Source organism: Rhinolophus sinicus, chromosome 16 (assembly GCF_057876585.1).
Source record: "Rhinolophus sinicus isolate RSI-liver-muscle chromosome 16, RSI-T2T, whole genome shotgun sequence".
NCBI lineage: Eukaryota > Metazoa > Chordata > Mammalia > Chiroptera > Rhinolophidae > Rhinolophus > Rhinolophus sinicus.
The window spans coordinates 148,533,827-148,554,881 of record NC_142516.1 but is presented as its reverse complement, the minus strand read 5'-3'; the positions used below and the strand labels follow the sequence as shown (position 1 = coordinate 148,554,881).

General features: G+C 43.2%; 1 protein-coding gene across 9 annotated transcripts in view; it reads right to left on the bottom strand.

Annotated features, from left to right (window-relative positions):
* Positions 1-20,693, bottom strand: part of DOCK9 (dedicator of cytokinesis 9) — a 256,192-nt gene extending 235,499 nt beyond the window's left edge. For 5 of the 9 annotated variants that reach the window (XM_074329454.2, XM_019756904.3, XM_088792809.1 and 2 more), the window contains exon 1: positions 19,472-19,683. In XM_074329454.2, coding sequence (XP_074185555.2) covers positions 19,472-19,600 — 129 coding nt within the window. In that variant the 5' untranslated portion in view covers positions 19,601-19,683. Of the gene's footprint in view, positions 1-19,471; positions 19,706-20,674 lie in introns of those variants that run through there. The other 4 variants (XM_019756895.3, XM_019756902.3, XM_074329465.2 and 1 more) reach the window with 3 other exon arrangements.
* Between the last annotated feature and the right edge of the window lie 362 nt (positions 20,694-21,055).

Below are 21,055 nucleotides of genomic sequence, written 5' to 3'. Positions count from 1 at the left end.
GCCAAACTGTTTTCCAAGGTGGCTGCACCATTTTACATTTCCACCAGCACTGTATCAGGGCTCAAATTTCTCCACATCCTTACCAATGCGACAGTAACAAATAAAAGTTATTGCCTGTCTTGAGACTGTAGCCATCCTAGTGGGTGTGAAGTGGTATCTCATTGTGGTTTTGAGTTACATTTCCCTGATGACTAATGATGTTGAACAGATCCACTTGTATATTTTCTTTAAAGAAATGTTTGTTTAGACTCTTTCCTCATTTGTAAACTGAGTTGTCTTTTTATAAATGAGTTGTAACAGTTCTTTATACATTCTGGATACGAGGTCTGACAATTAAGTTCGCGAACTTGCCACCATGCGCTTTCATCGGAAGCATTATACAAGCACCGTGGTGAGGTTTCATAGCCTTGGTACAGTCGTATTTGTCCATTAACAAGTTACCAAAATCAACAGATTATCCAGTTCAAGCCCCTACATTTTCCATTTTATGTATTAATCCCATATTACTTACAATAAAATGGCTAGTGGGCTTGATGATAAATATGTTTTCACACACAAAAAAGCCCAAGACAATTGAATCCCACGCCTTACAAAGATTTCTCTTACTGTCTTTATGAGCTAAAATTGACTGAAAGTATGACCTCCGACAGCCACTCTGTAATGTTTACTGATAGAAAACAATGGAATTAAGCTTCTTTATTCCACAGATCACCTAAGCATTCGGCAATATGGCAAGATGTGGAGGCAATGGGAAAGTCACGAAGACAGTGATGGATGACAAAAGCCATTTGTCCATTTCCTCCTGGCCCCCCAAAGTCACTGTGCTCTTCTGCATCTTCTCTTTTATATTTTATCTCCCTTACAGCCAAAGTTCTCAGAGATTCTCTCTCGCACACAAACACACAACGCTCACTCACTCACAGATACAAATCTGTCTCTTCAGAAACTCTCCTTGCCTAGCACGCCTTCTCCTTGACTGGTAAGATGTGAACTGCAGTGAGTTATTTAACTGGCCTTACAACTTGTCATTACACAGTTTTCTAGCTCTAAACACACTTAGAATGGTCAGATCTAGACCCATGGCAGACTAGGGAGGCCAGCCTCAAATGTATAAAGTCACAACTGAAGGTGTGGCATGCAGACAAGGCAGCCTGCCTAGGGCTTCCAGGGAGGTCTGCCCTAACCCTGTCCCACCCCCACTGCTCCCGGAGGACCCTGGTTTGCCCTCCTTCATCACACAGCTCTAATGTCCCATTTCCATGTCTTTCCAGATCCTTCCTGTACTGTTTAGTTGCCTGTATGTGTTTTCTATTTTTTCTATAATAAACGTGTATTGTTCTTGTAATAAGAGAGGGAAAAAGTTAGTTATTTTTGCAAGTACCAAGGAATGGTCCCCTAAGAGTACATGACAAGCCATCTTCTTGTAAATCTAATTCAGCAAGAATTTGCCATTTTAAGTGATTTTTAAACTTAAAAATAAATAAAACTTGGATAGCGTTTACATTTACTTTCACAGTTCACTGCCCCATCCTAAGCAAACTTAGAATGACCTCATGGGAAACAAAAAAATGTTTCATTTTTCTAATTTGTCATGTGCTATACATCTCTGAATCTGACACGTTTTTAAATCACAAAGCATATACTTCTAACCTTCTTATTAAGCACCATAAATAAAAGGAAACCCATTTTGACTTGGCCTGCAGAGTGATTGATTTCCTTCCCATCTCCTCATATTCCTTAAAGACACAGAAAGAATGAGATGCATTTGTCTGCACTCACTCCCCCAACCCTTCTCCAACAGGATATCTCCATCCGCTGCTTGCTTTTTGTTCACTGCTCGTAACAGGAAAACGCGCTTTCCTGCTTTCTCAATACCGAATGGGTTAGTCCTGCGAGGGAAAACATCCCTTCAGAATCCACCCCAAGGTGACATAGAAGGCAAGAGAAACAAAAGCTGGTCCATTCTTTCCCCAAATATTCCTTTGGCAGGCAGCCAAGTTCCATGCCAGTTCAGTGGTTTGATATCCTGTCGCTTGGGTGGAAAAGATAGAATTATGAAGTTGCCAGCCCAGGACCCCAGAATCTGTGCTGCTGCTATTACTGTTTGCTGGGCACCAGTCATGGCATCACAGAAAGAAAAACCAGCCACTGTCAGACAAGTGACAGAATTCGTAAAAAGCCAATGGAAAGATGCATGACTTAGAACACAAGAGTTCTAGGAAATCTATCTAAAGAGGGAACCATTCTTCATGTGAAAAGAATATTAAGGAAGAGTTTGGGAAACAAAAGAATCACCATTAACACTTGCGCATATGTCTAGGCAGAGGTGAAGTAGGAAAGAGCAGGGACAAATAAAATATGAAAAGCAAGCTTAGGGCACACTAAGACGTGACACCCTATTCATGTCTCGTGAGCCAAAAACACCACCCCTGGTGATGGTCCAATAGCCCCTAGTCAGACCACAGGGAATCCCTTACAGCCTAAGCCCTGCCAGCAGGGCAATATGGTGTGACAAAATAATGGTTCTCCCTTGTCTGCAGTTTTTCTTTCTTTCTGCAGTTTCAGTTGCCTGCAGTCAACCGAGGCCCGAAAATATAAATGGAAAATTCCAGAAGTAAATAATTCATATGTTTTAAATTGCGCGCCACTGTGAATAGCATGATGAAATCTCGCTCCATCCTGCTTGGGACGTGGATCATCCCTTTGTCCAGCATACCACACGGTACACGCCACCCAACCACTAGTCACTTAGCAGCTGGCTCACTTATCAGATCAACTGTCTTGGTATCGGCAGTGCTTGTGTTGAAGGAACCCTTATATTACTTCATAATGGCCCCAAAGAGCAAGAGTCATGATGTTGGCATTTTGGACTTGCCAAAGAGAAGCCATAAAGTGCTTCCTTTAAGTGAAAAGGTATGTACGTATCTACAGGAAAGAAACAGCACATACAGGGTTGGGTACGATCCGCAGTTTCAGGCATCCACTGGAGGTCTTGGAACAAATAAGGGGAAACTCCTATATACACAGTCCTACCAAATACTGGGGCGGGGCCTCGCCCGGGTGTGGGCACCGTGTGTCCAAACACTGTCCTCCACCAAGTCACAAGACTCCATCTCACTGGCGCCCCCTTTCCCTCAGGTGCTAAGATGAGCACCTTCCTGCTCCCAGCCTGTGCACCCCTAGTTCCTGCTGCCCAAACCAACACCTTCAAATAAAACATCCCCAATTAACATCTCCGGAAACCTACAACAGGCCTTTCCAAACTTCTTATGGTAAACATCCACTTCCTCCCCCAATTCATTGAGGACCATTACTTTTATAAAATACAAGATAATAATAAGAGCAACTAATAAATAAAACAAAGATTTGCAAAATATATGTCCCAAATTTTTATTAGATTCAACAGTCCTAAAGTTGCCCCCTCAAATTGTTAAAGGTTTCTAAACATTTATTCTCAATGTCTATATGTACCTCATTGTAGGTCAGTTATAAACAGTTCACAGACAAACACTTGCCCATGGACTTCACATTGGGTAGCACCGCCTACAGCAAGAACCGGAGGTTCAACATCTTCACATCTTCACTTCCTACTGTGCTGTTCTATTCTGAAGCCTTCCACTAAGACCTGTAGATCCTCTTCCATTAGGGGAAATTCTCATTTATCCTCCTCCTTTTTCTCTCATCATAGCCCTTCCCCAACATATCTCCTGACCCTCACAAATGTCTTAGGCAAGGCTGGAAAGAAAGACATGGAGATGAGTCATTGAAATAGAAGTAGTAGCTAAACTCTCTGGAAGGTGGAAGGAGCAAAGCGTCAGGTCTCCACTCTTCTGGGGATTTGCCAAAGTGGGAAGCTGAATGGGAAAACAATGAAAGAAAAAGACATGAAAAACTAGTTCTCATTACAACCGCTGTCACCATACTGCTTAATAACCAGGTAATAATAACAGTATTTGGATATCAAAGGAAGATGGAATTTCAAAGAAGAGTGATCTATGGTTATAGGAAGCAAAGAAATCCAAGAGGAGGAAAACTGAGAACACTTGCCTAGCTGTAATTTATCAATCCATGTGGTGACTTTAGCTTATACTCAGAAATGTTAAAGAAGCTCACATGCAAAAAGGAACTGGGGACCCTATCGTACAAAACAGTCACATTTATTTTCTCTTAACCAAAACAAGTAAAGTATAGGAATGTGCAAAAAAAGGGTGACAAAATTACCTAACTATCTTGTCTCTAAATAATTGTTTATGAACCTACCATTTTTAAAGCCTTCTTTAACTTTTCCCTTACAGAGGAGAGAGAAGCAAGCTCGTTCCAGAACACTGATATGAAGCCAGAATGTCAGCCTTGCAGACACGGTGGCAGAGAAAGCAGCAGTGAATCAGGGCCTCAATGGTTAAGCGCACATTGATTATGACTGAGTATTTTAAAGAGGACGAGATAGATGGTTTTTAAAGCTGGCTGCTCTCTCCTAAACATTCTCTAAAAAATGAAGGTCCTTACCAGCTCACTGCTAATCCCTTTCTCTGGTGGTGGTTTACAATGGGAGATGAGATTCTCATCTGTCTGCAATGGTTTATCTGAAAGCGGGAAACCAGATAAACTTACACTCCCCTCCAGGCCTGGTAACAGGGGTGGGAGTTCTCAGATTTCTGCATCACCACCTTCCAGGTCTTGCAGGGCTGAAACCTAAGCCTATATTTAATGCCTCCGGCTTCTAATCTCACCTAGCCAGGGAACACCAAGCTCGCTCTGGTGTGGGGGAAGCAAGGATTATTGGTATTTATCAAATAAAAAAATAACCCAATCAAATTAGGTTCAAATACGCATGTACTTTATCCCCAAATACTTCTTACACATAACTTCTTGACTTTACCCTCCTCATTACCTCTTGCTTAAATTATGGCAAAAGTCTCCTAAACGATATCTAAACCCCAGCTCTCTGCCCCGTCCATGCCGCAGTCACCTAGGCTCAAATGACACAGTCGCCATATTCCCACCAGAATTTCTAACCTAGGTGCCCTCCAGCTCAAAAACCCATAACGAAGATGTCCACCCTCCCCCTCCGTGAGTGACCCAGGTCTGCATACCCCTAACTCTCCCTACACTTCTTTACCAGACTCAACTACTCGCTGTTCTCCCAGATACACCCCAGGATCTCCTTCCTTGGGGCCTTCACACACGTGGGACTCTCCATCTAACATTTGTTATCCCTCAAGTCTACTTGCAGTTCAAAATGTCATCTTCATCATGAAGCTTTTTCTGATTTCCTGGATTGGAGGTACTCGCTCTCCTGAAGTCCCTTTAACACATTACTTACAACTTTCCAATGATAGTCTTCTGCTTAAATGCGCATAAAGCTTATTTTGCAATCTTCTCTCCCCTATTACTCTTTCAGCACCATAAGACAGGACCTGTCTTACTCATCCTGGTTCTCCAAAGCATCTAACACAGTGCTTGGCACAGGCAGGGATTCAACAAATGTGTTCAATTAATTTGGTGCATGTGTGTGAAATTAAAAATCTATCTATTCAGATATAGTGGAAACATATTATAGATGTGGCAGCATTTATAATATACATGTGCTTGCATATTTATTTGTCAATTAAATACTTGCTCATTTCTTTTCCCAGGGGATTATTAACATGATCCACACATGCCCTTAATGGCGCGGGGTGGGGCTGGGGGGTAAAAATAATACAAAACTAAAAAGAAAATAGTGAAAAATAAACTAAAACTGAAAAAAAAAAAATCAAGCCTAAACTAAGGGCATACACCTTTCCATAAGAACCAACTTTAGTATGTAGGAATAAAGATTTTCTTCGCAGTTGAAAAGTGGTCTTTTCTAGAAACAATGACCAGTAACCTCAGTAATACAATCATTAACATAACTGCAAGAGCAGGATGTCACCTTGCCTCCAAAAACCCCTATGCTAAGTATTCAGTGTCTTTTACTTAAAAACCCAGGCAACAGCGCCATGCAAATCTCTGTTCCATGGAGCTTAAAGTCACTGACGATTTTGCATAAAAACTTAGTTTTGTTTTCACACACAGTTCTCACAATTAGCTCAGATTATTTTTAATCTGGAGCTCCACAAAAATTCGTTTCGTTTTCAGTTATGAAGAAAGCAAAGGTTTTACAGTTTTTGTACCCTCAAAAATAGTACATAAAGAACTACAATAATATACTACCAGATTATTTAACATGAGTTTAAAATGCTAATATAATACTGTGCTATTGACCATGTTTCATATATTACTTCTGGGACTAATGAAGGACATAACTGAGACCCAAATCCCTGCAAATTCGAGGGTCTTTGCACCAGGGGGTGGGAAAGAACCAAGAGACAGAGGACTCTCAAAGGGGAGCACCACGGCTATTTCGTAACTACTAAGTTGTACCCCTGAAATTAATATAATATTATATGCTAGTTAAACTGCAATGAAAATCTTTTAAAAGGAGAGGGGGACACCCACCCAAAGCCTCCTGGGTCCTGTCTATGCTTCCTTTTCTCTCTAGATTACACGCTCCTTGAGGACAAGGGCTGTGTCTTAATCATGTTTATCCTTTAGTGTTTGAATAAATGAATGACCAGTGACTACTGGGGAGCTACTGAGCACTGAAGCTTTAAAATATTGTGACAACACTGCATTTTTATCTGCTGATGTCATCGTTAAGAACTCAAAAATGTCTCAAGAGCTACTAAGATCCTGACTAAAGGATAAACAGAGGACTCTGAATCCTCAGGAGACTCCAAGACGAAACACCATGGCCTGACAAGTGGGAAATCTCAGAGAAGCCTGGGCTCCAGCTGGTCTCTGCTACTTGCCTCCCAAAGGTCTCTGCTGATGGAAGTGAGCTCCAGGGCTGCACCAGGCCAGGCTCCAAACCAAAGGATTCGGTCAGAAAGAAGTAGCTCAAATCCACTCTGGGCTGGTCAGTACGTCCCCCGTTGTACAGGTGACACAATGCTGTAAACCAGGCCAAGATGACAAAGAAGTTGGCATCCCAGGCAGAACCCAATTCTCCCGACAGGAAATGGACTGCTCACTGGAATATGCCAGGAGGTTACTAGTAGGGTAGGGCTCCTTTGGGGTTTATTTCTTGGAGTGGAGGAGATCCAAGATACCAAGACTCCACATTGTGGAGACAGAAGTCAGTCTTCCTTTTGACAATTTCTAACACCTGAAACCATGGAAGAAGACATCTCCGATGATCTCAAATTCTAGAAGCTATTCTAAAACCCCCTTCCTCAAATGGAGCTCCCCATAATAGCTGCCAAAGAAGTCTACCCCCACCACCCACCCTGCGGGGTGTCCAGAGCCCGTAATCTTCAACCTCTTTCTCTTCCAGCTTTGAAACTCCAGACCACGGTATGTGATTTATAAAATGTGACTGTCCCCAGTTCAAGAACCCATCATCTACTATTGGTCATCTCTCCTCTCTTATGCTACCTCTTACACATTACGGAAATCTCAACACCAATGTGTTTACTCAAGTCTGCCCAACATACGTATTAACTCTTCCAGGAGAAAGTAACACGGCATCAGGAATCTTTGCCCCTCTCAGCTTTATGCAGTTTTAAGTTCCTTTAAAAATAAGAAGTACAAACTGGTAGTTAGAAAATAGTCACAGGGACGTAAAGTGCATCATAGGGAATTCAGTCAATAATACTGTGATAATTATGTATAGTGCCCGGTGGGTACTAATGACGGGATCACTTCATAAATTATACAAATGTCTAAACAAAACACTGTGCCGTACACCTGAAACTACTACAAAACAAAACTGAATGTCAACTGTAATTGAAAACTAAAAACAATTTTAAAAAGAATACATGCACTAATAAAAAAAAAAGTTAATACATTAACTGGGTTTTTTTACAAAATCACCTCCAAAGAAGTCAGTAAAGCAAACATTCTTCAGTTGAAAGAAAAAAAATCATGTAACAGCAGTTACTTCTGATCCTCCAGAAAAAAACATAATTAGCATTCTCTCAGAAAGTTTTCTTAAAAGCACACACAAAAAAAGGATAAATGAACATATTAAAAGCCTGGGAAATTTTTTTTTAAAGTTAACCTAAGAGATTAAATATCCTGTAAATTCTAGCTAGCGTAATAGTTTATAAATCAATCTAGTATACTATAAATATTATGGCACCTCTGCTATCACCATAGGAACTCTGCTTTCTACTTAAGAAAACAGAAATATGTTAGAATAACAGATTAAATAAATTCTCTAAACAAAGTTAGAAAAGCAACTTTTTCTGTAACAATACAATTTGAACCAAATTGCCATTTATAGCTGAATATTTATTTTAGTCAAGACAAAGTAGCCTACAAGGTAAAATGACCTAGATTAACAGAGCTTATTCTACATAAAAAAAATTTAGGTTAATAGGCCCGGGAAGGTTTTTTTCTCAAGGTACACAATGATTTTAACCAAAGTATACATAAAACCATGACCTTCCATTCCTTAAATAACTTATTTGACTACTAAATTAATTCTTCCTTTTTCAATAAGTTTCTGTGGAGATCTTTTTTAAGTCAATCCTGTAATTCTTGCTTTTTATTTCTTTCTCTCTTCTCTCCTAATACCCCTTAAACAGAAATGTAGAAATTCCTTTCTTGGCTTGTGGAAAAAGGAAAGTCAGTTTCACCTACAAACTGGCTTAGGACTAATGAAATACACAAACAGAGAAGAGATCCATGGTGTAAGTAGATGTTTCATATTCTGATATTATCTGATTATCATGGTGTCTAAAAATACTTGATGAAATGCAAGTGTAAACAAAGTAAATTCAATTATTTCCTACAGTCAGTGAAAATACATTGGCCCAGGAGTCAGTAAACTAGATTTTCTTCTTGTCTGTAACACTAACTAGCTATATGACCACAGATAAATCGCTTAACCATGTGGATCTTAAGCTCCATATGTGTAAAATTACGAAGATGGACCAGATGACCTCTAAAAATACCTTTCACTTCCAAAACAGTATGACTTCATTTCCACCTCACAAATTTCTATCAACCCAGAAAATTCATGGTACTTTCCGGAAAAGTGTTCAATGATTCAAGGGAACAATTTACACATTTCCAAGAAACTCAAATTTAAAACTATATCTTTTAGACAATCCCTGCCATCTGACCAGGAAAAAAATGTTAAATATTATGCAGGTGACCTTACCCAAGTTGAAAACCAGAAATAAAAAAACTATCCCTGTCTGACTAGATTTTCCAGAGGCTCAAGCAAAATAGTTTTTTGAAAGAATTTTATAAAACTATGAAACGCAAAATCTCAGTATTTCACATGGCTGTCCTTCTATGAGCATTTAACGCAGGGTTCCTACAGTAACTAGTCGACAATATTTTTGCTATCAAGATGCGTGAGTATGTCTCAGTTCAGGAACACATTAAGATGCACACCTGTATAAGCACTTAAGGTGTACAAGTGTAATTTTCAAATAAATCTATTTTGGGGCTGGCCAGTTAGCTCAGTTGGTTAGAGCGAGGTGCTGTTAACACACGGTTGCTGGTTCGAGCTGCGCATGGGCCACTGTGAGCTGCGCCCTTCTTTAAAAAAAAAAGAAAGGAAAAGAAAATGGTATCAGGTACTTCAATTTAAAAAAAAAAAAAATACTAATTTGAATGTCTTACATGTAGCACCAAAATTTCCCTCCTATATTCATTGTTTTGTGGTTTTTTTTCTTGACAGATTATTATCCATTCTCTCATTTTGAAAGTAAAACAATTCGGAAGTATTAGAATACATAAAGAACAAATCATATGCCTACCTTTTCATGTATTTTCTGCCAACACTTTCTTACACACACGTTATTTTTTACACAGTTGTGAACATACATATTTCCATATAGTATGCCTTTTTCACCCAACATTATAATTTTCCCACATTATAAATTCTCCAGAAGTAGCACTTTTAAGGATTATATGATATTCCTGTAGGTTGCCTTCCTAAATAACAAAAGCTGGCACTAACTGGGTATTTACTGTGTGCCAGGCCCTATTCTAAGTGCTATATATGCATTTGCTCACTTAATTATCACAAAGACCTATGGGATAAGTTATGATGTCCATTTGCAGGTGAAGAGCTTTCTTACAAGTGCTCAGTTTAGAGCCTCTGAGAGGAGGCTCTTATCCACTATGTCCTGCTGCCATCCCTAGCAAGAAAAATTCCCCTATTAATAGCAACTTGGTTATACCACCATGTTTTCTATGTTCTAGAATTCAGGGACTAAACATCTGATATTTAACTTATTCCTCAAACAAAAGAAAATGGTTTATTATAGCATCTGTAAGATCATAACATTTTTTCATGAACAAAATACTGCTTATACGTTTCTTTTAAGTGAATCATTCTGTATATACTTTTTATAATCTCTTTTTTAATTTAGCATGGGAATCAACTCACCTTAGAACATTACTATCACCACATGACAGGACATGTATTTTCTGTCAAGACAAAATGTATGACAGTAGAGTATGTGAATCTCAAACTAAGTATTTACATAAGAGTTTGAGAAAAAACTTCAAATGGTCAATGGAGACCCTGGACAGTTCACAGATACCTGGTTACAGACTCACTTTCAGATTAACATTCAATAAATTTTAATCTATAATAAATAAATGTATGTGTTCCTAACACATGCACTGACCTAACTCAAGCAGACACATCTAAGCACTATCTTAATTGAATTATCCCTGCCAACTTCAAAGACAGGGCGGCAGGGAGATTCAGACAAACCATCTGGCATTACAAAGCTCTGACCAGAGAATAAGTCTCCTTGCTACCAACTCACTGATAAGGACTCAAGGAGTCCATTAGAGAAAAAGTGACAAAGATGTAAAAGAAACAGAAACAATTTCACGATTCAAGTGCTTCTTGATGGCTTACAAAATTCATGATTCAACTGAATGAAAAGCAGTTCCAATGGTTTTTATTAGTTGTACTTTTATGTTGTTTTGTTTTCAGATAAATGAGTTACTAAATACCTAACAGAAGAGTTAAATCAGTGTGTTCTTTTAACTACTGGAGCTCTACCGAGTTGGTGAAAACAAATGATCCTTATAAAGGAAATTAATCTCACTTGTATCAAAATGTGTGGCTGCTTTCAAAAACTATGCAAAGATAATACAGATTTACTGATAACCTAACCAGCTTTTTCTGAACTGAAGCAAACATAGGGCCAGACCCAAATAAATATATTATGTGCAAGAATATCACCGAATTTATCAGGTGGCAATGAAAAATTAATGATATTATATAATGGAACCTGTACGTTAGGAAAATTAATCTGAGGGAGATAGGCTTGAATGAGTAAACAGAACCGGGTACAGGGGAGAGAAATTAGGGGCAATGGGGAATCAAAAAGATGAAAATTTGAGACATGTAAAATGTAGTCTTTAGGATTCACGCATTCATCCACAAAATATTTATTGAGTCAGATACTGAAGAAACCATGGTGAACAAACAGTCCAGTGAGGGAAATAGACACTAAATAAATACACACAAATAAATATATAAATTGTGCTAACTGGTACAAAGGAAAAGAACAGGCAGGGCCTGTTTAAGTTCGGGTGGGTAGGCAAGGCCCTGTAAGTACAATTCCAAAGACCAAGGGGAGTGGCCTGGCAGATGAGGAGGCAAGGAGGTGAGGCAGGAGCTTCTACCAAGATCCTGGGTATGAGAGAGCCTGGCAGCCAGAGAATGTTAAAGCCGGGCCAGTGAGCAACGCGAGGGATGTGCCTGATAAGGAGAGCACCTTACAGTCCAAGGGGAGACACTTCTATTCCAAGGGCAGTGGGAAGCACTGGTGTGTGAAGGATTCAGGTTTGAAGCCTTAAGGAAAGAGTAATAATGGCAGCAAAGAGACCCAGAGAAGCGGGCCGCTACCCCCTGCTACTGCAGGGACCGAGATAAGGGCAGGAGGCAGAGGGAAGCAGATGACAGGCTGCAGCAGTCATGAGTACTGCTCACCAGAGTTCATCTCTCCTTCCAGGCATACAGTCAGGAACACACGTCACTGCCCTTTAGAGCAAGGGATGGCCATGAGACTTGCATTAGCCAATGGAACATAAGCGGAAGTAACTGGGTGGAAGCTTTAAGACCTTTCCCCCAACAAGGACCCACTACATTCAAGATGGTGGCTGTCCCATCAACCCAGGTCCCAGGACATGGACATCGTGGTCCCCAGCCACCCTCAATGGAGAGGAAGCGTGAAGGAGAAATAAACCTTTCTGTTTCGAGCCTCTGAGATTTGGGAGTCAGTAGCCCATGCAGACTGATGCAGAAATAGAACACAATGGATGCAGTGATGATGGAACGAGAAAGGCAAAAGGAGATGAACAGAAGAGACAAAGGAGGAATTAGAGATTTCAAGTCGATGACCATGAAAATGATGAATGAGAATGCAAAAGAACAGCTGGTTTAGAATGAAAAGTGACAATTTATGTTTCATAGGTGCTGAACATAAGGGACTGGTAGGACAGCCAAGTACACATCAGGTCGGTTAGTGGAAAAACAGATCTAAGCTCGGGGGGGGGGGGGGGGGGGAAGAAAAGAACTGAGATAAAGACTTGAAAATGGCAATGAAGGTGTGCAGCTCCTTTCAGAGTAAAGGACGGAGACTAAATTCTATGAACCAATGGTGACGAAATCCTTGAGAAATGCCCTTTGGGTGATGAGTGCAGCAAGAGGACAGAGTGAAGACATAAAAGGAGGAAGGAGATCCCCAGAGTCAGTGGGGTGCTGAATGGTATCAAATGTTGCAGACATTTTGAAGACAAATTGAAGGAGTGAGGACTAAGAAGCCACCCCACAGGAAGGACAGAAGCCAAGTTGCAGGGTCACACACAAGGTCACACAGTGGTTAGTAGCAAAGGGGTAACAGAACACAGGCAGCCAGGTCCAAGCCCCCGAACTGAACCACAAACCCCCCTACCTTTCAACACTACAATAGAAGAATTTTCTCAAGTCATTATGCTTCTAAATCAAAACTTAATGGCACCACAAATAGCCCACGTTCCACAATTTTTTTAGACTACTGTTAAGACCTTTGCAGTTGTTCAGTACTTTATATTTTCTGCCCTGAACAGTCAGCACTGTGACTTCAGATACTTTATACTGATTTCAGGTTAGTCCTGAGGAGAAATTCTCACAAATGTAAGTACGTACTAGGCCAAAAATGGGAGCATTTTAAAGTTCTTGATACATATAGACCAACTGCAAAATGGTTATGTCATTCATTAGGTTATAAAACACAAGAGACATGATTCTCATAAAATACTATGCAGATGGGGCCCCTGGAGTTGCGGAATGGTGTAGCCCTGCAAATAAGTGCCCAGTTCATCCATCCTTACAAATACCTTTTCTGTCTGTGCAAATATGCAATTTTATCAGGCAAAATGGAGTCTTGTTTTAATTAATGTTTCTTTAATTATTAGCAAGGCTAAACATTTTTTTCTGCTCTTTATTGACTAATTGTATTCCTTGGAGGAATTGCCTGTTAATGTCCTTTCCCATTTTTCTACTGGAGTTTTTCTTTTTTAAATTGATTTGTAAGAACTCTCAATATTTTTAAAAACTTAACACTATGACTGAGATACAGATACAGATAAGTAGAGTACAAATAGTGTTTCTAAGCTTACTGCTTATGTTTTATATTTATGGTACTTGTGACATACAGGACAGAGGTTTGATTGTTTACATGGGAAGGCAGTAGGCACAGTGATTGAGAACACGTGGTCTGAAGCCACAGTGCCCAGGTTCAAGACCCAGACCCTCCACTTACAACTGTGTGACCGTGAGGTGACTTACCCTCCCATGTGTAAAGCCCTAACACATACAAGTACTCTGGGACATAGTAAGTGCTCAATAAACGCTGGCTCCAGATCTAGTTAATCAAGATAATCAATGTTTTCCTTTATTAACATAATACAATCTTACATTTGTTAAGCACTTACTATTAAGTACTTTACATGCATTACCTTATTTAATATTTATTTTAAAAACTTTCTAAGCTAATAATATCTAACAATCCCAATTCTCAGATGAGCAAACTGAGGCTTAGGTGAAGTAACTTGCTCAAAGGCCTCAGCTCATCAGTGGCAAAGCCACAGTTCACTTCCCAAGCCCAGGCCAAACTAGTTTTTCCCTTTCATTTCATGCTTTAAAAATCCCTCTTCACCCTTATATGATTATTCACCCATGAGTTATGCTGTTTCTTTTATTGATTTTACATGTAACTCTTATATAATATTTACTTATAATTTATTTCAGTATGTGATATAAGATGGGACTCCAACATTTTTTATGCAGCACCATGTACTGAATGGTGCACCCACCATATTAAACTACTCCTCACATGATACCCTAAATGTTTACACACACAGAGGTTTCTGGGTTTTCTCTTCCATGCCACAGACCTCTCTTCCTGTCTTTGGGTCTGCATGACACAAAACTATCACACTTACCCCAAGATTACACTCAGGGGAAGATCTCCCTAAGAAGCCTATGTACGTAGGCTGGTTTGAACCTCTTTCCTAAAATAGGTTTCAAAAAGACAAGAAAAAAATCCTTTATGATGTGTTCTCAGCCAATCATTGAAATTGTTCCCAAAATTAGCAACTGTATTTCTCAAAATTTTTCTCCTTCCTCCTAAAACTTGCCCTTCTTTGCCCACGCGGCTCTGCTCCTTCTTGGCCTACCTGAGCATCTAAGCATTTGCTCAATCCCTCATTCGTTTCTGGAAAAAAAGCCTCCCTTATATCTGCCTCTTCCAGGTCTAGTTCAATTCTTCATAAACACTTTCCCAAGTACACCAGTTCTTGGTCATTTCATCTTCCTCTAGACCCTGACGCAGGCATCTGACCCTTTAAATTTGCTCCATTGTACTGTTATCCATCTTTTTACAAATGACTGACCTTTTCACCTGTTTAGATCATAAAACCTTCAAGACAAGGGCCTGCTCTAACACAACAGCATAGCCTCAGCATCCAGCCAAGATTCTTAGCACAGAGCAGGCCCTCAATAAATGTGGATAAAGATTTCACAATTCCTACCCTCCCTTTTCAAATTCAAGGCGTTACTAATACCCTCTCTTCTAATATTCAAATGGACGAGAAACCAAAGAAATAGAGCCTGTTGTTGATTATCTAGTTGGAGATGGGCCTCCACCCTGCTTCCTGTATTTGGGGACATTTCTGTTTGTTAGGACTCCATGGGAGGGTGGAGAAAGACAGTGAGGTGAAGCTCAGGCCAGTTCAGTTGCTGATTTACTAACATATCTGATTTAAAATTACAGCCAAAATGAGGTTTTACGTTACCTGAGCATTTCAGAGAACACCACCCCTCGGGTCTCACATTACCTCAGATAATACTGGAATCTTGAGCTGGCTGAATTGGGAGGAAGGCCCAAGTCCATACTCGGGGAGATTATCATTCCGCACCTTCTGTCTGACCTCCTCCAGTAACACAAAAGAAAATTTAGTGATGACCTGACTTGGTTCCTTTTCATTTCATATTGCTGGTTCTCCAAGGGGCATGGGATGGTATCGCTGGCTGGGGCTTGACATGGGAAGGGAGTTTGAAGCTGAACATACTGCGATAAGGTCAGTAAGGAAGCCAGCAGCCAGCTGACTTGGGGCATCAATACCCAAGTACATGCAGCAGCAAACCCACGCAAAGAGCTCTGTCACGATACTTACACAAAGCTTTCAGAGAAACGATATTTTCAGGCGTTGGGTGGTATCCTGGTAGGTGTAGGCCATTATGATGCTATCTGTCATACATCTAAAAGACCCAAGGTAAAATGCCTTCAGGAGCTCCAAAAGCAATCACAACTCAACCCTGCTCAGGAATGTAGTTCTGCTTTTTCTTCTGAGCTTGTATATATGTTGAGTGTGCTGTTCTCCTGACGATTCTAAACCATGGAAAGCTAATTCTGGGCTTGTGAGGATTCTTCTTTCATTACTCAAAATCATAAGTTACTTTTCCAACAGTAAATATTATTGGAATATTACTACTCTTGTAAAAGCAGCTTAGAATCAAAGCCTATTGGTGGCGAAAGGGTCTGCCAGCACTTTATAAATCATGATACAGTCCTATGTTTTATTTATTCTTCTTTTGCTTCAAGTCTCTGATGAGGACAGTGGCTCCCAGTTTCATGTGAAAACAGAAAAGATGCCACAGATGTTCGTGAGCTTTATCCTTGACATACATACATTGGCTAAAGTCAGCAAGACACAGCAACAACCCAGAAAAGCCCCTCATTGAATAGAACAGGAGCCCTGAGGTTCAGAGAAGTGAAGCAACAGTCATAGCAAGGTGACTTAAGTAGCTGGAAGAATATGTGCCAGGCACTAAGAGTTTTACCTATATGGCTCATTTCATCCTCCCAACAACCTTATAAGGTAAGCACGATTATTATCTCCACTCTAGAGATGAGGAAACTGAGGCACAGCAAGGTTAAATTACATGCCTAACACTACACAGCTGATAAGAGGTAGAGCTGGGATTACAACCCAGGTGCTCCAGTGCCCATGCTCTGAACTACTAAACCACTAGGATTAAAACTCAGGACTCTTGACCCCGGGGAGCGTTCTCTCCATCATAAATAATTCCAAGGCTCATGGAAGAGCAAATCGCATTTGAAATGGCCTGCAGACCTTGTTGTTGGATCCTGATTAGAGCAAATGCCTAATCAAAGATGTTCCTCATGCAAGCTGGAAAATCTGAATAGCATTATCAACCGACTGTTGTATGCATCATAACGTCATTAGAGTTATGTAAGAAAACAGTCATATTTTTAACAATACATACTAGGTATACAGGGGTGAAATGACAGGAGGCCTGGCACTCCAATCACAAAATGAATTGAAAAAGTGACAGTTGAAGTACGTCTGGCAAAATCTTGATAAGTACTGAATGCGGGTAATGGAATCTAAGTGTTCATATCATACTATTCTCTCCACTTTTTTGTTTATTTTCAATTTTTCCAAATAAATTAATACAAAATCATTTTTAAAGGTCCACAAACCTAAGCCTATACACAAATGAGGCTATGGAACAATAAAAAAATTCATGAGCACATCTCACTTTTACATTTTAAACTTTGTTTGTTAAATGGAAGCCTTTCTAACCCATTGAATTATTTAATTTTGTTGTTACTGAACTCACTACCTGCCACTCATCAATACTACAAGCATGGGAAGAGCTAGCTAAATCAATACCCTGTTCATTTTTTCTTTTAGTCCATCTAGAGAATGGCTTTATTAGTCAGATAGTTAAGAATATTTCATGAGCATTTCTTATGCTGGAGGCATTGTATTAGCGCTAACCCAAGTCATCAAAGACAGAGCAATGTTTCCATCCAGGCATAGATTGATGGATCACGGGATTCCAGACCCTGCCCTTGGTTGTGGCTCTGCCTCCTGCATGGATCGGAGTTACCTTCTTAGATCCTTCTAGAACAAAGCTAAGCCAGAACCTATTCGGCAGATGCACCTGCTGTGGCTTCCTGGCCGACACTGAGGAGCAACAAGAGGAAGCCGGCAGTGGAGGTGAGGGAAGTGAGGTTTATGGGTAATTTTTAGTACCTATGAGCTTTCCCAAATTCCTCCTTCAGTAATGCAGAACCATTGTACTGCATTTCCCATTCAGCAGGGAGCCTTTCACTCACCTGAGTAGGCCCGCCTGCTTACCTGCATTTTGTATTTGTTTCATCCCAAATTTCATCAGACAAATGACCACAGAGAGACAACACTAGGAACTGAGACACCAGCCAGGCACCTGGCTGTTCATGCTTCCAGGTCTCCAGGGAAAACAGATATACTATTGAAAGTGTCCTGAGGTAATTAGCAGTGCTGTGCCTATGTTGGTACTTCTGTGCTCAGTCTGATGGTAGTATTAGTAGTATCTCCTCTTTAGTTCGAGTCTGCCAGCACTTTGTAAATCATGACACAGTCCTAAATTTTATTTACTCTTCTTTTGCTTCAAATCCCTGATGAGGACAGTGGCTCCCAGTTAAAAGAACTAAGTTTCATGTGAAAACAGAAAAGATGCCTCAGATGTTTGCCGGCTTTACCCTTAATGTACACATATCAGCTAAAGTGAGGAAGATGCAAACGTCCTACTTAAGCCAAAGCAATAGAATTTAGGATTATAGATGAGATGCTAGGTTCTGGTCTTTTCCCAACTCCTACTCCTTGCAATCAACTTCAGTGAAATAGAAAACTGAAATCCCAGTTTATTAAGTTAATTGGAGTTTGAGGAATCTGGAGTGAGCTGGCAGAGCTGGCAATTGAGAGAAAAATCAAACTGCGCAAGCCGGATTTGGAAATCAGCGAAGCCTCATCTCCAATCTCCACAAACAATATTCATGTCATCCTGCGTCTGCCCAGAAGGGCATCTATCTGCCCCTGTACTAAGGGACCTGGCACTCCCCCACCATAATACCCCACACACAGCGCCACAAAGCCCAGAGAATCACTTCGAAGACTCATCTTCTTACGTCGTTCCAACCAACATAAGTCACCCACCCACAAACAAGTCCTTTTCAAGAAAACAAATGCCAACGACAATGTAAGTTGCTGCTAAAAGTTTCCAGCTGTCCTGGAAAGCACGATGCCGCTCAAACGTCGCTTCTCTCCCGCACTATCCAAGTGATCCGCGACTACTGCGTCTCCAAATATAGCAGGACCAGCCCTGGCTGTGGACAAGTTGATTTAAAACTTCATCTCCCTCACGCCCAGGGGTCTATTCTCTAAAGGCGTTCTGCTACGACCAGATTAATCTCAGAGTTGCTTGCTTCGCTAGCTTTAAATGCCCAAACTTCGTAGTAATTGGCACCACACTGAAATTATCAAGGGTTCCTATCACGCCCCCGAAGCCTCCATAAGAGGAGGCCAAACCTCAGGTAGCCGGCTGGAAGGGGGCGGAGAAGAGCATGAGCAACCCCTTTCCTCTGCCTCTGAAGCTCAGCCCACCCAAAGGGTCCGCAGGGCCATCTCCCACCCTGAGATGAGGGCTGGGAGAGGAAGCCCCCGTTTCCACTCCCCTGCACCCCTTCGGGCTACAGGTGCCAAGCTCCTCCAGATACCGGAGGTGAAGGGGGCAGTGAGAGGGATGGGAGGCAAAGGAGAGTAATTTCCCAGTTGGCACAGGGAGGTAAACTGGGGGGAGGGGGTAGATGGCGATCTCACTGTCAGGAAATTTCCCAAGAGGGAAGAGGCAGCAGTGGGGAGAGGACCCCCCAGATGCAGTGTGGGGTCCTGGAAGTTGCTGCCCCTCCAGGACCGTCACTTCTCCCGTCTCAACTCCCGTGCCCCTTCCCCACCACCTCTTAATGCTGAAGACCCAGCAGGGTCTGCGGATCCACCTCGGCCCGGCCGACATAGAGGAGCGTAGAGGAGGTGGCCGCCCGCCTTCCTCGGTCCCTCGTCCCGCACTCACCAGGAGCACCGAGCCGCGCACTACTTCCGACACGCTCTGCCGCAGCTCGGCCGCCGTGCCCGGCTTACTCAACGCCCGGGTGAACTTCCGAGTCTCCGCCGACGCGGGGAGCAGCGACAGCTGCGACATCCTCGCAGCCGCCGCGCCTGATCCCGCGGTCCGGCCCGGCCGATCCGCCGCCAGGTGAGCCCTCAGCGCCCCGCCCGCCCGCCCGCGGATCCCGGCGCCACCGCCCGCCTGCTCCCCCCGCGGCTCGCCGCGCTTCGCGGCGGCGCAGCCCGGGCCGCGCCCTCCGTGCCGTGTCACGCCCCGAGGCGACCCCCTCGGCGTCCGCGGGCCCCAGCAATCGGAGCAGCGCCGGGACTCGCTAGGGGCAACCGTGCGTGTGGCGGCGGTGGCGGCTCCCCCATGCCACCAGCCTCGCTCCGCGGCCGCTCGCCGGGCCGCCTCCTCGGGGCGGGGTGTCCGGCGCGGCGCGGGGCGGGGCAGGCGGAGGAGGAGCTGGCGCGGCGGGACGGAAGGATAGTGGGCCCTGCAGGGCTGCCCCGGAGGTGCTGTGCGGTGCGGTGCAGGAACGAAGAGGTGGGACGTAGGCAGCGTGCCGTGGGGGCCCCCTGCGCGGGGCAGGTGGGGAGTCCTGGGGGCGTCGTCGGTCCGGTCCGATGCTCCCCGGGCTTCACGCCCGACGACCCAAGGCCAGGGCCGCGCACGCCGACGAGAGGGTACACACCGGGACTGGAGCGGGGCCAAGTCCCCGGAACCGGTGCCTGTACATTAGGACTCTGGGTTCCCTGCCTGTACAGTCCCCATCGCCCTGGGGACCCCGCAGTCACCTCAGGGTGTAGGCTCGGGGCACCACGCCCCCCTATGTACCCGGGGCCGTGGAGGGGAAGGAGGTTTCAGGAGGGTGGCCTTTTTGCGGCAGCGACAGAACACAGGAAGCCGCGGTTGTGCGGGGCAGGAGGGAACGCCCCTGCCCGGGACCCGGCGAGGAGCTCCGCGCGCGCTCTTGGTGGCGCTCCTCGGCCGAAATCCACCATTCCACCCCCAGAGACGTCGCGCGAACGGTGGGAAGCCTCTGCGAGCCGAAGGGATGAGGGACAGCGCGGGCCGGGACAGGCGCTTGCGAGTCACGCAGACCCCGGGCCCGCAAGGACTACCTGCTGCGTCACCTTGGACGGGATCAAAACTTCTGAACCTTACCTATCTATCTCACTGTAAACTGAGGACAGTAATCTGCAGGAGGCTGAAATGACAGGGTATGCCCGTCTGCTGCCCTTCATAGGCCCCGCCGGACCGGACCGCAAGGCGCCGGGCCCAAGAAACCCAGAAGCGCTGGCCTGCAAGCCCAACGTGATCCAGGAGCTGGCGGCTGTGAGCGACAGCCACTATTCTGAGGAACTTCCTCACACAGACTTTACCTCTTTCCCATCCCTAAGAAGCCCCCACCACCTTTTCTCCTTTTTCCCTCTTTTTTGAGGAAACCCTGAGCATCCTAACCCCGACCTCGCTGCGGAGAGGGAGCGCTGGGAGGTGGAATTTGCGCAGGGCCCTTGGCGCATGCTCAGTGGTTTAGGTTTGGGC